General features: G+C 43.3%; 1 protein-coding gene across 1 annotated transcript in view; it reads left to right on the top strand.

Moving 5' to 3' along the window:
• Window positions 1–1,752: 1,752 nt before the first annotated feature.
• CPPED1 (calcineurin like phosphoesterase domain containing 1) overlaps window positions 1,753–14,686 on the top strand; it is a 117,095-nt gene continuing 104,161 nt past the window's right edge. The window contains exon 1 of the mRNA XM_056534158.1: window positions 1,753–1,916. Coding sequence (XP_056390133.1) covers window positions 1,853–1,916 — 64 coding nt within the window. The 5' untranslated portion in view covers window positions 1,753–1,852. The remainder of the gene's footprint in view (window positions 1,917–14,686) is intronic.

The raw sequence follows: 14,686 nt of genomic DNA on the forward strand, positions 1-14,686 counted from the left end.
CTTCAACCTGCGGACCTCCAGATGTTGCAAAACTACAACTCCCAGCATGCCCGGACAGCCAACGGCTGTCCGGGCATGCTGAGTGTTGTAGTTTTGCGACATCTGGAGGTCCGCAGGTTGTAGACCACTGTCCTATACTTTACATTGCACGGATCCCTCAACATACGATGGTTTCAACAAACGATGGTCCGTTTGGAACGGATTACCATCGTATGTTGAGGGACCACTGTACATTGTTCTACTCAAATTATCTTCTTTTATATGTTTTGCTTTAAATACGGAAGCTTTTTTTTCTGTTGCACAGCATATCCCAACTGATCGGTATTTGCCCCATTTTTACCACTATGAGTTAGATTGACTTTTGTATTTGTTCTGCTTTTGTTGTTTTTTTACATTCGTATATCAGTAAATAAAAAAAAAGTTAATACTTTAAACAACAAATTGTTATTTTTTTTTTTACAAATATTAATAATAAAAAAACTACAACATACAGTGATCCCTCAACTTACAATGGCCTCAACATACAATAGTTTCAACATACAATGGTCTTTTATGGACCATCGTAAGTTGAAACCAGACTCAACATACAATGTACAGACAGTCCAGATCTGTGAAACGTGTCAATGGCTGAAAGAACCGACCAATCAGAATGGGCATTTCACTGGTAAATCACCTGTATTACTGAAGCGTATGCACTGACTGGTGTCTGGTAGGGCCCCCTACAGTACAGGGAGGTATTACATGTTATGTACTCTTTACCTGTACCAGGGTTACCTGCTCCTTTGGACACCAGGTGAGGGCGACTCCATTACTTTTTTAGGACATTGCATGTTCTGTACAGGACCCCGAAGAAGCTCCTGTCCTCTACATAGACCAGTTTTTCCCAACCAGGGTGGCCCCAGCTGTAGCAAAACTACAACTCCCAGCATGCCCGGACAGCCTTTGGCTGTCCAGGCATGCTGGGAGTTGTAGTTTTGTAACAGCTGGAGGCTCCCTGCTTGGGTAACACTGACATAGACAGTGATTTACAGCTCCCGGCAGCTATTTCTTACTTTTATATGTAAGAATTTGCTTTATCTATATTAGTTATCTACTTATTTTTCGTTAATTCTCACTTTTTCCTATTTTTGGATGACATTTTGGTGCCTTTAGAACCAATTACCAGGTTTCCATAGAGTTCTGGTCTCAACATACAATGGTTTCAACATACAATGGTCATCCTGGAACCGATTAATATTGTAACTTGAGGGACCACAGTATTACAAAATATTTAAAAAAAATTAATCAAAATAAATAATATATATATATATATATATATATATATATATTTTTTTTTTATAAATTGCTAATCCTATTGTATGTTTCCTAAATTCCTGGAATATTATTTTACACATGATTTGCTGTAATGTTATATATTCCTTGTCTGGTACCTGTATTTTATTCTATATTCAGGAAGCACGAAACTGAACACAACCAGAGTGCCTCCAGCTGTTGCCAAAACTACAACTCCCAGTATGCCCGGACGGCCAAAGGTTATCCGGGCATGCTGGGAGGTGTAGTTTTGCAACAGCTGGAGGCACACTAGTTGGGAAACACTAGCATAAGTCACACATATAACTAGAATGTCAGGAGCAGCCTCAGGACAACACAGGGTGCTGACAGGACGGCAATGCGGGACAATAGTGCCAGTCCCCAGCCTAATCCTTGTCCAGGCCTACTAATCAATACCCGATGTGACACGGTGCCATCTCTCCCAGGCCTCTCCTGACAGGCAGTAAGAGCGGATTGCCGAGCAGTTAAGGAAGTGTACCGGGGCGGTGTAGCGGTGCCGGGCTCTGGTGTCTGCGGGATCATGGCGGAGGACCGGGAAGTGTTCTTGAGGGCCCGGGGCCGGACTTTCACGTCATTCCGAGAAGGTAGTGACATTACCGGAGCGGAGATCCCTCCATCTGGTGCACGAGCAGCCGTGTGAGAGAGACTACCACCCCCAGCATTCTGCAGACATTGCTTGCTGAGACTTGTAGTTCCACAACAGCTCGAGCTATGCAGGCATTAAAATAGACTGGGAAAGTGTTTCCCAGCCAGTGTGCCTCCAGCTGGTGCAAAGCTACAACTCCTTTGGCTGTCCGGGCATGCTGGGAGTTGTAGTTTTGCAACAGCTGGAGGCACACTAGTTGAAAAACACAGGGCTAGGGCTATATCTGTCAGGCCACCACAATACTTGCGCCACTTCACTACTTACTTTCACACAACTTTATTACAGTTTATTGCAATGTAGCTGCAACCGAATCACGTAAAAGTCATGCGGCAGATGGCTGCGACAAAAAATCCAGCAAAATAGAATGTGGCATCACATTGTGACCATCTTGGCTATCATTAGATGGCGGGGCACAGTGCAACATTGCGATATTTTTGTCACACAACCCAAGTCGTGATATAACCCTAGCCTAAGACATGGGGAAATAGATAACGACTGAGAACAGCGCACACCACAATATAATGAATGCGTAAATACAGATACTTTATTCATTCCGACAAACATGCAAAATACATGTTATAAAACACATCACAAGGGACATTAAAAACCAATTAAAACTGCTCACACAGAGCACAGCACAACCCTGGAGAGGGGCTATGAACCCCCTCCCACAGGTAAGTGACCCCGTCCAGTATGACACTTACTGTCCTCTAATAAGGGAAAATATTAGGTAGGGATGTCTAAAAGAAACCTGTCACATCAATATCCACAATAAATGCCATATACAAATATCCCTGTGGAAATACTTAGGCAAGAGAAAGAGATGGACATCCACACTGGTCGGTATATTAACCCCTTTAGGACTCAGCCCATTTTGGCCTTAAAGGATTAGTCCAGTGGTGAAAAACTTATCCCCTATCCTAAGAATAGGGGATAAGTTTGAGATCGCTGGGGCCCCCTGCGATCTCCTGTACGGAGCCCGGACAGCCAGCGGGAAGGGGGCGTGTCGACCTCCGCACGAAGCGGCGGCCGACACGCCCCCTCAATACAACTCTATGGCAGAGCCGAAGCTCTGCCTTAGGCAATCTCCGGCTCTGCCATAGAGATGTATTGAGGGGGCGTGTCGGCCGCCGCTTCGTGCGGGGGTCGACACCCGCTATCTGGCCGGAGAGCCTGGCCTCCGTACAGAGAGATCGCAGGGGGCCCCAGCGGTCGGACCCCCCGCGATCTCAAACTTATCCCCTATCCTTAGGATAGGGGATACGTTTTTCACCACTGGACTACCCCTTTAAGGACTTAGACAATTTAATTTTTACGTTTTCGTTTTTTCGTCCTCGCCTTCTAAAATTCATAACTCTTTTATATTTTCATCCACAGACTAGTATGAGGGCTTGTTTTTTGCGCGACCAGTTGTCCTTTGTAATGACATCACTAATTATATCATAAAATGTATGGCGCAACAAAAAAAACACTATTTTTGTGGGGAAATTAAAAAGAAAAACGCAATTTTGCTAATTTTGGAAGGTTTTGTTTTCACGCCGTACAATTTACGGTAAAAATTACGTGTGTTCTTTATTCTGAGGGTCAATACAATTAAAATGATACCCATTATTACATATTTTTATATTATTGTTGTGCTTAAAAAAACATAGGACAGATCAGTGTTATCGGCTATCTTCTGTTCTGGTCTGCTCGATCTCAGACCAGAGCAGAAGACGCCGGGAGCCGGACGGAGGAAGGTGAGGGGACCTCCGTGCGGCGTTCTGAATGATTGGATCCCCGCAGCAGCGCTGCGGGCGATCAGATCATTCATTGAAATCGCGTACTGGCGCAGATCTGTATTGATCCCGGCATCTGAGGGGTTAATGGCGGCGGGTCCCTGGCTGCGATCAGCAGCCGGGATCAGCCGCGCATGACATGGACATCGCTCCGATGCCCGCGGTTATGTACAGGACGTAAATGTACGTCCTGGTGCGTTAAGTACCACCGCACCAGGACGTACATTTACGTCCTGCGTCCTTAAGGGGTTAAGGACGGGATCACGCCATCATCCTGAGGAAGTCGCTTGGTGACGGAACGCGCGGGGCTTCGGTGTGATCCCATCCTTAAAGGGGTATTCCGGGCAAAAACATTTTATCCTTTGGATAGGGGATAAAATGTTTTTGCCCGGAATACCCCTTTAATATACTGACCAGTGTGGATGTCCATCTCTGTCTCTTGCCTAAGTATTTTCACAGGGATATTTGTATATTGCATTTATTGTGGATATTGATGTGAAAATATGCAGCTAAATACAGCACCTGTGACCCTACTTGTAACAAGAATGGCGCGTATGACTGGTGACACACCTTATAGCGCTCTGCTCACACCAGGATTGAGCTATATGGCATGAAAGAAACATCTAAGCTTCTGAACCTTTCTTCTACAATAGATATGACTCGCCCCACATGATTCTTCGCAAGAAAGTAGCAGCATGTCACTTGTGTCCCAGGACCTTCTGGCACCAGACATTATAGAGTTATTGGGGACCTCTAGCCATATTAGGTTTAGTTATTTCATTAGCAGCCCCCCTAAAAAAAAAAAAAAAAAAAAAAATGTAAACTCTTTGTTTTAATAAATCCATGCTTTATATACATTTATTTTCATAAACACTGCCGCTCATGTCCAAATTGCTGTGTCTGGTATTACAGCTCAGTTGTGAGCTTAGGACTCGTTCACACGCCCGTTGTGCTCTGATATAAGGAGCTCAGTAAAGCTAGGTTTCCACTTGTTTTTTTGTTTTGTTTTTTTTACACCTAAAAAAAGTTTTTTTATGGCGTTTTTCCTCGTGTTTGGAAACAGACAAATTTGTCCCCTGTGGCAGTTTTCTCACTGTCTTCAGGTACCACTCTGTGGGCAGATGCTGAGCGCCCGGTCCACAGAGTGTAAGGATAAATAAATAAAAAACGCATAGGGTTCCCTGTATTTTTATTCTCAGCCAGATACCAACCAAGCATCAACAGTCTGATGTTACCAGGGTGGGCGAGGACCATTGTTAATGGCCCTCCCCAGCCTAAATAACGCCAGCCTGTTACTGTCTAGGCCCAGGAGCGCCAGCTCTTCCCAGCACCCCTGTGGCGGTGGGTATCGGGGTAATAATTGGGGGTTAGCTCTAGCTGTTTTTGGTGCTAATGCTAATCCCGGTTTAGTAATGGATTCCATCTATTAGACAGATTCCACTACTAAGCCTGAAAAGAATTAAAAAATTGGAAAAATTATTTTATTTTAAAGAACACTCCCCCGTAGCCCAGTTAATTCGCAGTAGTCCTCCGAATCCACCATAATCCTCTGCATACACAGATCTGAAACGAGAAGAAAAAAAGGAACACAAAAAATTAATTAGTATATTTTTGGCGCTTTCTGCTGGGGAGCGCACCCATAATGCAATGTCTTCCCAAACAGGGAGCCTCCAATTGTTGCAAAACTACAACTCCCAGCATGCCCAGACAGGCTGTCTGGGCATGCTGGGAGTTGTAGTTTAGCAACAGCTGGAGTCTCCCTGTCTGCGAAGACACTGCCAGATGGGTCTGTTCACATTTTACAAAACGTACAATGTGAACAGAGCCTCACACCCTTACCAGCCTGGCTCCCGTCTGAAGCTCCGCCCCTAATGATGTCATCACTAGGAGGCGGAGCTACATGGACCAAGCCGGGACTGTCTTCTGTATACACTATATACAGCTATCTATAGATATCTGTAAATAGTGTATACCGCCCAAAGGGTTAACCCACACTGTCCAGCAGTGTAAGTTAACGCTTTCCTTGCTGGGCTGGCACATAGCGCACAGCTCAGCAAGGGGTTGAGTGAGCCAACGATGTGTATACTGTATAAACATTGCAGGCTCACTGTAAGTTCTTGCTGAGCAGTAGATATATGACCAGATCGTAGCGAGTGTCACTCCTGACACAGCTGTGTTCCTCCTATATAATGTATAGATGCGGCCGGCCGCTCTTCTATGGTCCCCTGCACTGAGGTATATATACACATATTCATATTTCCTGCAGAGAGTTGTGATTGGCTGGAACCATCTGGCCAATCACAGCTCTCTACGGGAAATATGAATAGGTATATATATATATATATATATATATACAGCAGTGCAGGGACCATAGAAGAGCGGCCGGCTGGCCGCATCTTTACATTATACAGAAGGATCGCAATGGACCTGGGGCCAGGGATGTGAAATTCCTTTCGCCTGACGCCCGGGACATGCAGTTCCGGGCACCGGGCAGGTGAATTTTTTCGGCCCTTAGCCCGGCTTCAGGCAAGCAGGGCCAGACCTGACAAGCGCTGCGGCGCTCTGCAGTCTGTATGGATCGGGCTCCCGACTCGTGCCCGCTCCATACTCTGCAGCCCCCAGCTGTGGAAACTTGTGTCCTCTGAAGCAGAGCAGGGGGAGATGAGAAGCTGCTCTGCCTTCTTTCTGCCATGCGGACGTGGGGGGAGATGAGGGGGGCGTGGCTTCTTGCTCCCCGTGCAGACCTGTGTCCTCTGCCTTCGCTCCCCCCAGCTCTAGCTTCGGAGAGCTGAGGGGAGGAGCGGTCGCACGTCTGCATGGGGCGCAGGTTTCACACCGCCGCTAATGGCTAGCATGCGGCGCTCAGCAGTATGTATGCATACTCTGCAGCCCCCGGCTGTTTTCAGTAGCCGGGGGCCGCCGCTAATAGCCAGCATGCGCGCTGGCTATTAACCCTTTAGATCGCTGCTGTCAAAGCTGACAGTGGCGACTAAAGGGACATGTGAATGCTCCATGGTGGGCTAGTGGGGTGGATCGCCCCCCCCCCCCCGCAGCACGATCACGAGGGGGCGATCCACTATGGAGGTAGCCAGAGGGCTTACCTCTGTTCCCCGCTGTCCCGTGGCTCTGGAATTGATAAAGCCTGGCTGGACTAGGCTCTGTCAATGGATCGCAGAGTACACAGATCAATGAGTTCAATAGATTCATCTGTATGAAGACTCTAATGATTCCTCCTATAAGTCTAATAAAGTGTAAAAAAAAAAAAAAAAAAAGTTTTAATAAAGGTTTAAAAAAAAAAAACACACATTAACCCTTCCATTTTAAAAGTTCAAATCACCCCCTTTTTCTATATAAAAACATGCAAACATAATAAAAATAAACATATTTGGTATCGCTTCGTGTGTAATTGTACGATCTATTAAAATATAACATAATGTATCCCATACGGTAAATGTAAAAAAATACCAAACCACAGAATTGCAATTTTTATAATATCCCCCCCAAAAAAGTGAAAGTGATTAAAAAGTCAGATCAATACCAAAATGGTACCGATACAAAAAACAGATTATGGCCCAAAAAATGAGCCCTCATACAGCCTGGTATGCAGAAAAAAATAAAGCTACAAGGGTCAAAAAATGGCAATGGAAAAAAATTCTAAAAAGTTCAGAATTTTTTTTTAAATTAGTAAAACATGACGTAAACGAAAAAATCTGGTATCGCTGTAATCAGGCCAGCCTAAAGTATAAAACTAACATGATGCCTCAACCACAAGGTAAATGGCGCAGAAAAGAAAAACACCAAATCTGCTAAATTAAAAATGAGTGTAAAAGCGAAAATTGGCCCAGACAAGTGGATCGTCATGGCCCGGACAAGTAGATTTTGTTCCATTTTAGTCCCGTGGACAAGTAGTTTTTAATAAAATTTCCACACCCCTGTGGGGCGATCTGTCAATTAGTACAGGTACTACTACTCCCATCATGGAAGAGTGTGTTCCATGCTGGGAGTAGTAGTACTACCTAAAAAATGTTTTAAAAAAAGTAAAAAACACACACACAATACATTTTTAGTATTGCCGGCTATATTTTTAGGTCCCCACCCGCCCACATAAATTGATCCCTGTGTAAAAATGTATTAAAATTTTGTTCTGAAAAAGATACATTTTGTTAAATACAATTTTTTCCATCACTACTGTATCTTTTTTATTATTATTTTTTAATGGTACCCTACAAAATTTTAATAAAAAAGGTATCTCCATCACTTTTTTGGATCGCCAAAGTCCAAAAAAGAATAAAATACCGTCTGCAAAAACGCCAAAGTTAAAAGCCACATGGCGTTTTTCTTGGCATTTTTTCACTCCCATAGGCTTCTATGGGAGGAAAATGCCAAGATTTTCCCGAAAAAAATGCCGAAGTCTCAACAAGAGGTCGTTTTTGAAAAACGGCCAAGAAGCCCAAATTAGCAGAAAAACGCCAAAAGGGTTAAAAAGTGCCAAACTGAAAAATGTCAAGTGTCTCTGGCATTTTGCAGTTCCCTATTGACTTGCAGCTAATATCTGGCCGCAGTGTTTTTTCACAAAAAAAAAAAAAAAAGCCATGCGTTAGAATGGGTGTTTTTCTTGGCGTTTTTGCTAAAAAAAAAAAAAGGTGGAAACCTAGCCTAAGACAGTCCATTGGAAAGACGAGAGTTGAGCGTCTTTCTGCTCAACTTCTGTAAAATACCGAACCATCAACCGAAACCCTTCAGGTCAGTGGGATCCATTTTGACCCGGTGGTGTCAGTTGTGCTCCAACCCATTTTTTAGGTCTACATTTGGGGAATAAACCAAGCAGCAGCGTGCGTGTGCAGCCACCACTCCATTTATTCTCTATAGGGTCTCTAAACGTGGCGGAGCCCAGCGGGCCGCATTGTTCGGAAGCCTCATAAAGAATGAATGGAGAACTGTTTATTCGATGACATGATTTTCCTGTGTTTTTGGGATTGGAAGGGGTTTCAGCAATCAGACTTCCATCAGTTATCCCATTTAGTGTGTATCGGGGATTACTTTCTGAAATGAGAATACCCCATTTAACTGTTAATAATCGCCAATACGCCATTTTATGTAGCTTGGTGGTCATTGCATGTAGAGCAGGCTCACGGGCTGAGCCCTCTCTTTATCTAGCTCAGTGCTTCCTAACCAGGGTGCCTCCAGCTGTTGCAAAACTACAACTCCCAGCATGCTAGGAGTTGTAGTTTTGCAACAGCTTGTGACACACTGGTTGGGAAGCACTGATCTAGCTTGTGCCCTCTGTATAGTACAGCGCACACCTGTCTGTTCATGCTCCTTCTTTTGTTGGATATCTATGTGGGCCCCATTGCCATTAATAGCAACGGCGCATGTCCGAGTCATCCTACCCTCAAAGGATTATGGTGACACCAGCAGCAGACAGATTCCATAGTGTGAACGAGGCCTACATCTTTAACCCCTTAACCCCTTAAGGACCGGAGGTTTTTCCGTTTTTGCATTTTCGTTTTTTGCTCCTTGCCTTTAAAAAATCATAACTCTTTCAAATTTACACCTAAAAATCCATATGATGGCTTATTTTTTGCGCCACCAATTCTACTTTGTAATGACGTCAGTCATTTTGCCCAAAAATCTATGGTGAAGTGGGAAAAAAAATCATTGTGCGACAAAATTGAAAAAAAAACGCTGTTTTGTAACTTTTGGGGGCTTCCGTTTCTACGTAGTACATATTTCGGTAAAAATGACACCTGATATGTATTCTGTAGGTCCATACGATTAAAATGATACCCTACTTATATAGGTTTGATTTTGTCGGACTTCTGGAAAAAATCATAACTACATGCAGGAAAATTAATACGTTTAAAATTGTCATCTTCTGACCCCTATAACTTTTTTATTTTTCCGTGTATGGGGCTCATTTTTTGCGCCGTGATCTGAAGTTTTTAACAGTACCATTTTTGCATTGATAGGACTTATTGATCATTTTATTTAAATGATATAAAAAGTGACCAAAAATGCACTATTTTGGACTTTGGAATTTTTTTGCGCGCACGCCATTGACCGAGCAGTTTAATTAATGATATATTTTTATAATTCGGACATTTCCGCACGCGGTGATACCACATATGTTTATTTTTATTTTTATTTACACTGTGTTTTTTTTTTTATTGGAAAAGGGGGGTGATTCAAACTTTTAATAGGGGAGGAGTTAAATGATCTTTATTCACTTTTTTTTTTTACTTTTTTTTTGCAGTGTTATAGGTCCCATAGGGACCTATAACACTGCACACACTGATCTTCTATGTTGATCACTGGTTTCTCATAAGAAACCAGTGATCAACGATTCTGCCGGATCACTGCTCATGCCTGGATCTCAGGCACTGAGCAGTCATTCGGCGATCGGACAGCGAGGAGGCAGGAAGGGGCCCTCCCGCTGTCCTGTCAGCTGTTCGGGATGCCGCGATTAGCCGCGGCTATCCCGAACAGCCCGACTGAGCTAGCCGGGAACTTTCACTTTCACTTTTAGCCGCGCGGCTCAGCTTTGAGCGCGCGGCTAAAGGGTTAATAGCGCGCGGCGCCGCGATCGGCGCTGCGCGCTATTAGAGGCGGGTCCCGGCTTCACTATGACGCCGGGCCCGCCATGATATGACGCGGGGTTACTGTGTAACCCCGCGTTATATCAGGAGAGCAGGACCAAGGACGTACCGGTACGTCCTTGGTCCTTAAGGGGTTAAAGACCCGGGGTTTTTCTGTTTTTTCACTTTAGTTTTTTCCTCCTTACCTCATAACTCTTAAAATTTTGCACCTCAAAATCCATATGATGGCTTATTTTTTGCGCCACCAATTCTACTTTGTAATGACGTCAGTCATTTTACCCCAAAAATCTACAGCGAAACGGAAAATTCATTGTGAGACTAAATTGAAAAAAATTTGCAAATTTTGGGGGCTTCCGTTTCTATGCAGTGCATTTTTCGGTAAAAATGACACCTTATCTTTATTCTGTAGGTCCATACGATTAAAATGATACCCTACTTATATAGGTTTGATTTTGTCGGACTTCTGGAAAAAATCATAACTACATGCAGGAAAATGTATACGTTTAAAAATGTCATCTTCTGACCCCTATAACTTTTTTATTTTTCCGCGTATGGGGTGGTATGAGGGCTCATTTTTTTTGCGCCATGATCTGAAGTTTTTAGCGGTACCATTTTTGCATTGATAGGACTTATTGATCGCTTTTTATTCATTTTTTCATGATATAAAAAGTGACCAAAAATGCACTATTTTGGACTTTGGAATTTTTTTGTGCGTACGCCATTGACCGAGCGGTTTAATTAACAATATATTTTTATAATTCGGACATTTCCGCACGCGGCGATACCACATATGTTTGTTTATTATTTTTTTTTACACAGTTTTTTTTTTTTTTTTTAATGGGAAAAGGGGGGTGATTCAAACTTTTATCAGGGGAGGGGTTAAATGATCTTTATTCACTTTTTTTTCCCACTTTTTTTTCCCACTTTTTTTTTTGCAGTGTTATAGCTCCCATAGGGACCTATAACACTGCACACACTGATCTTTTACATTGATCACTGATTTCTCATAAGAAACCGCTGATCTATGATTCTGCCGCTTGATTGCTCATGCCTGGATCTCAGGCACTAAGCAGTCATTCGGCGATCGGACACCAGGAGGCAGGTAGGGACCCTCCTTGTGTCCTACAGCTGTTCAGGACACTGCGATTTCGCCGCGGCGATCCCGAACAGCCCCCTGAGCTAACCGGCAGTGATTTAGTTTCACTTTAGACATGGCGGGAGCGGACTCAGGATGTACAGGTACGCCCTGGGTCCTTAACAGGTTAAGAAATGTTCTCTCACGCACTAAATCCACACAGAAATTGGATATTAAATATGCAGCATGAAAATTTATGTTGTGGATACACTGAGCATTTACTGCAGATTTTTCCCATTGACTTTAATTGAGAAGTCAAGATTTGCAATACATCTGCAGAAAAGTCTGCATTTGCCGTTTTTAAATGTTTATTATTATTTTTTTTGTCATTTATTTAAACACATAGGGTGGTATTTATCAATGGATTTATGTGTCTTATTGTGTATGTTTGGCATTTTTTTTTGCGCCAAACGTGTATGATTTTTGCAGTGGTCAGTAATTTATAATTTGCGCCAATTGTATTTTGACTGTTTTTGATGCATGTTTGATGCAAATCACCACCAACAATATTCTGACATGGAAAACATCTCCAGAGATCTAAATTTGCCTTTGTCTACAGTGCGCAACATTATCAAGAAGTTAGCAGCCCATGGCACTGTAGCTAATCTCCCTGGGCGTGGACGGAAGAGAAAAATTGATGAAAGGTGTCAACGCAGGATAGTCCAGATGGTGGATAAGCAGCCCCAAACAAGTTCCATAGATATTTAAGCTGTCCTGCAGGCTCAGGTAGCATCAGTGCGAACTATATGACTAGGTCGACCCCCGCACCGCGAAAACCGCATTCAGAACATTTAGTTCCATGCTGGCCAGTGGAGTACCCCTTTTATTTTACTTTTTCATTGGAACTTTTAGTCCCCTGTCCCACTAGAGTATTTAACCATGTGATCACTTAACTGTATGGCAATATTTTGTTGCATTCAAGATTGTATCACCTAATAAGGCAGGGGGAGGTCAAGGAAGGTGTTTACATGACACCCCCCTAATTGCTTAAATGCAGGGGTCACAATGACCATGGCATCTAATTAGTTAAGCAGCTGGTGTGTAAGTTATCCTTAGGATAGGCCATCAGTATTAGATCTGAGGGAGGCTGATTCCTGGGACCCCACCAGTCAGCTGTGAGAAAGGGCCACAGTGAACATGCAGGCACTACAGCCATTCTAATGTTTACATTGCTGTCAGTGGGGTACTGTTTTTGCAGGATAAAGCATTTTAACCTGCAGGATAGGTTTTGCAGAATAAAGCCTATTAACCTGTGTGGAGAACCTGGCGTTCATTCCGAACACTTAGAGCAGGCGGCAAGAGTCGTGATGTCACAGCCATGCCCCTCGTGACTTCACACCATGCCCCCTCAATGAAAATCTATGGGAGGGGGCATGGCAGCCGCCACGCCCCCTCCCATAGACTTGCATTGAGGGGGCGGGTTGTGCCGTCACGAGGGGCATGGCCGCGACGTCACGATCCCTGCAGCCGGCACCCAGTGTTCTAAACGAACGCCTATACTTTGGATAATAAATAAGATGTCTAAGGGTGGAGTACCCCTTTAAATTCTTCAATACTCCAGTGTTGATGATCCAGTTGTCTTTCTGGTATTTTTGTATTGTCGTGACATGCTGTACATTCAGTGACCACTGCAGTCAATCATGGGCACAGTGGTAATGCTAGCATGGTTGGCATGAGACCACTGAGGGCAGGGCTTGGCACCAGCAGTCATGTGGATGAACAGGAATTCACTGCTGCAAGAACATAAGAAATACCTGCAAGGAACACCAGAGCAGAGCATGAGCCTTGGAGAGGCAAGTAATAGTTATTTTAGAACTCATCCTGATCTAAGCAAACACTACAGAATATACGCTCGGATATATTCTGGGCGGAAATTCCTTGTGCAGTGACAGCCGCTGAAATCCGACAGTTAGGACTGTGCGGACCTGCGCTCTCACCATTGACAGCAATGCAGTCTGCACAGGTTTACCTGAAAGAATGAACATGCTCATTGTTTTGACAGGTCCGGAGCCTGGAATTTCCCGAGTGTGAATGGGTCAATGGAAAATGCATCCGCATTAATATTAAATTCTGACAGCAGAATTTCCGAGCAGAATTCTCAATGATTGGGTTGTGTCAACATGAATTACCCCCCCCCCCCCCCCCCCCCTCCATTTGCTAGAGTATTCATGGAAAATGTGGGCAGCATGACAAATTCCACTGGAAAACGTTTTATTTTATTTTATTTAGTAAATCAACTGGTGCCAGAAAGTTAAACAGATTAGCAAATTACTTGAAATCTTAATTCTTCCAGTACTTATCAGCTGCTGTATGATCCACAGGATCTTTCTTTTTACACTTTTGAATTTCCTTTCTGCCTGACCACAGTGCTCTCTGCTGACACCTCTGTCTATTTTAGGAACTGTCCAGAGTAGGAGCAAATCCCCATAGCAAACCTATCTTGCTCTGGACAGTTCCTGACATGGACAGAGGTGTCAGCAGAGAGCACTGTGGTCAGACAGAAAGGAAATTAAAAAATAAAATAACTTCATGTGCATCATGCAGCAGCTGATAAGTACTGGAAGGATTAGGATTTTTTAATAGAAGTAATTTACAAATCTGTTTAACTTTCGGGCACCAGTTGATTTAAAACAAAATGTTTTGCAGTGGGGTACCCCTTTTAAGTTCTGCTTTGAATCAGGAATAAACATGTCTGAAAACCCATGTCTGCCACATCAGCTAAATTAGGTAAGTAAAAGGCATATACAAGTATTTTCTGTTAATAGCCTATGTTGCACTATATAAGCAAATAATAATAATTCCCAGAGTGTTCCTTTAATGTCCAGCATTTCAAATATTTGTCTACGATTCTTTTTTCTGTTGTTCATGCATTATTGTTGTGAAGGATATAAGATTGTACAGTATGTAACAGGTGGATTACATATATTCTGTTGTTCAAAACCAGAAAGCACAAATATCAGAAAACATACGTTATCACCACATATTTTCATCTGCTTCTATTAACACTATGAGTAAAAGGTGGATAGGGAAAAATCATTGCATTTATTGAGAATGTGTCTTCTCTTTTTACTGGAATGCACTAAACTCACCCTGCCGGAGGCTCCAATAATGCACAGTTAGATTGCTTTCCCAGCATGTCACTGCACCTCTTTCAGGATATGGGTTATTTTCAAGGCAGAAAAGACACAAACAATTGACT

Source organism: Hyla sarda, chromosome 8 (genome assembly GCF_029499605.1).
Source record: "Hyla sarda isolate aHylSar1 chromosome 8, aHylSar1.hap1, whole genome shotgun sequence".
NCBI lineage: Eukaryota > Metazoa > Chordata > Amphibia > Anura > Hylidae > Hyla > Hyla sarda.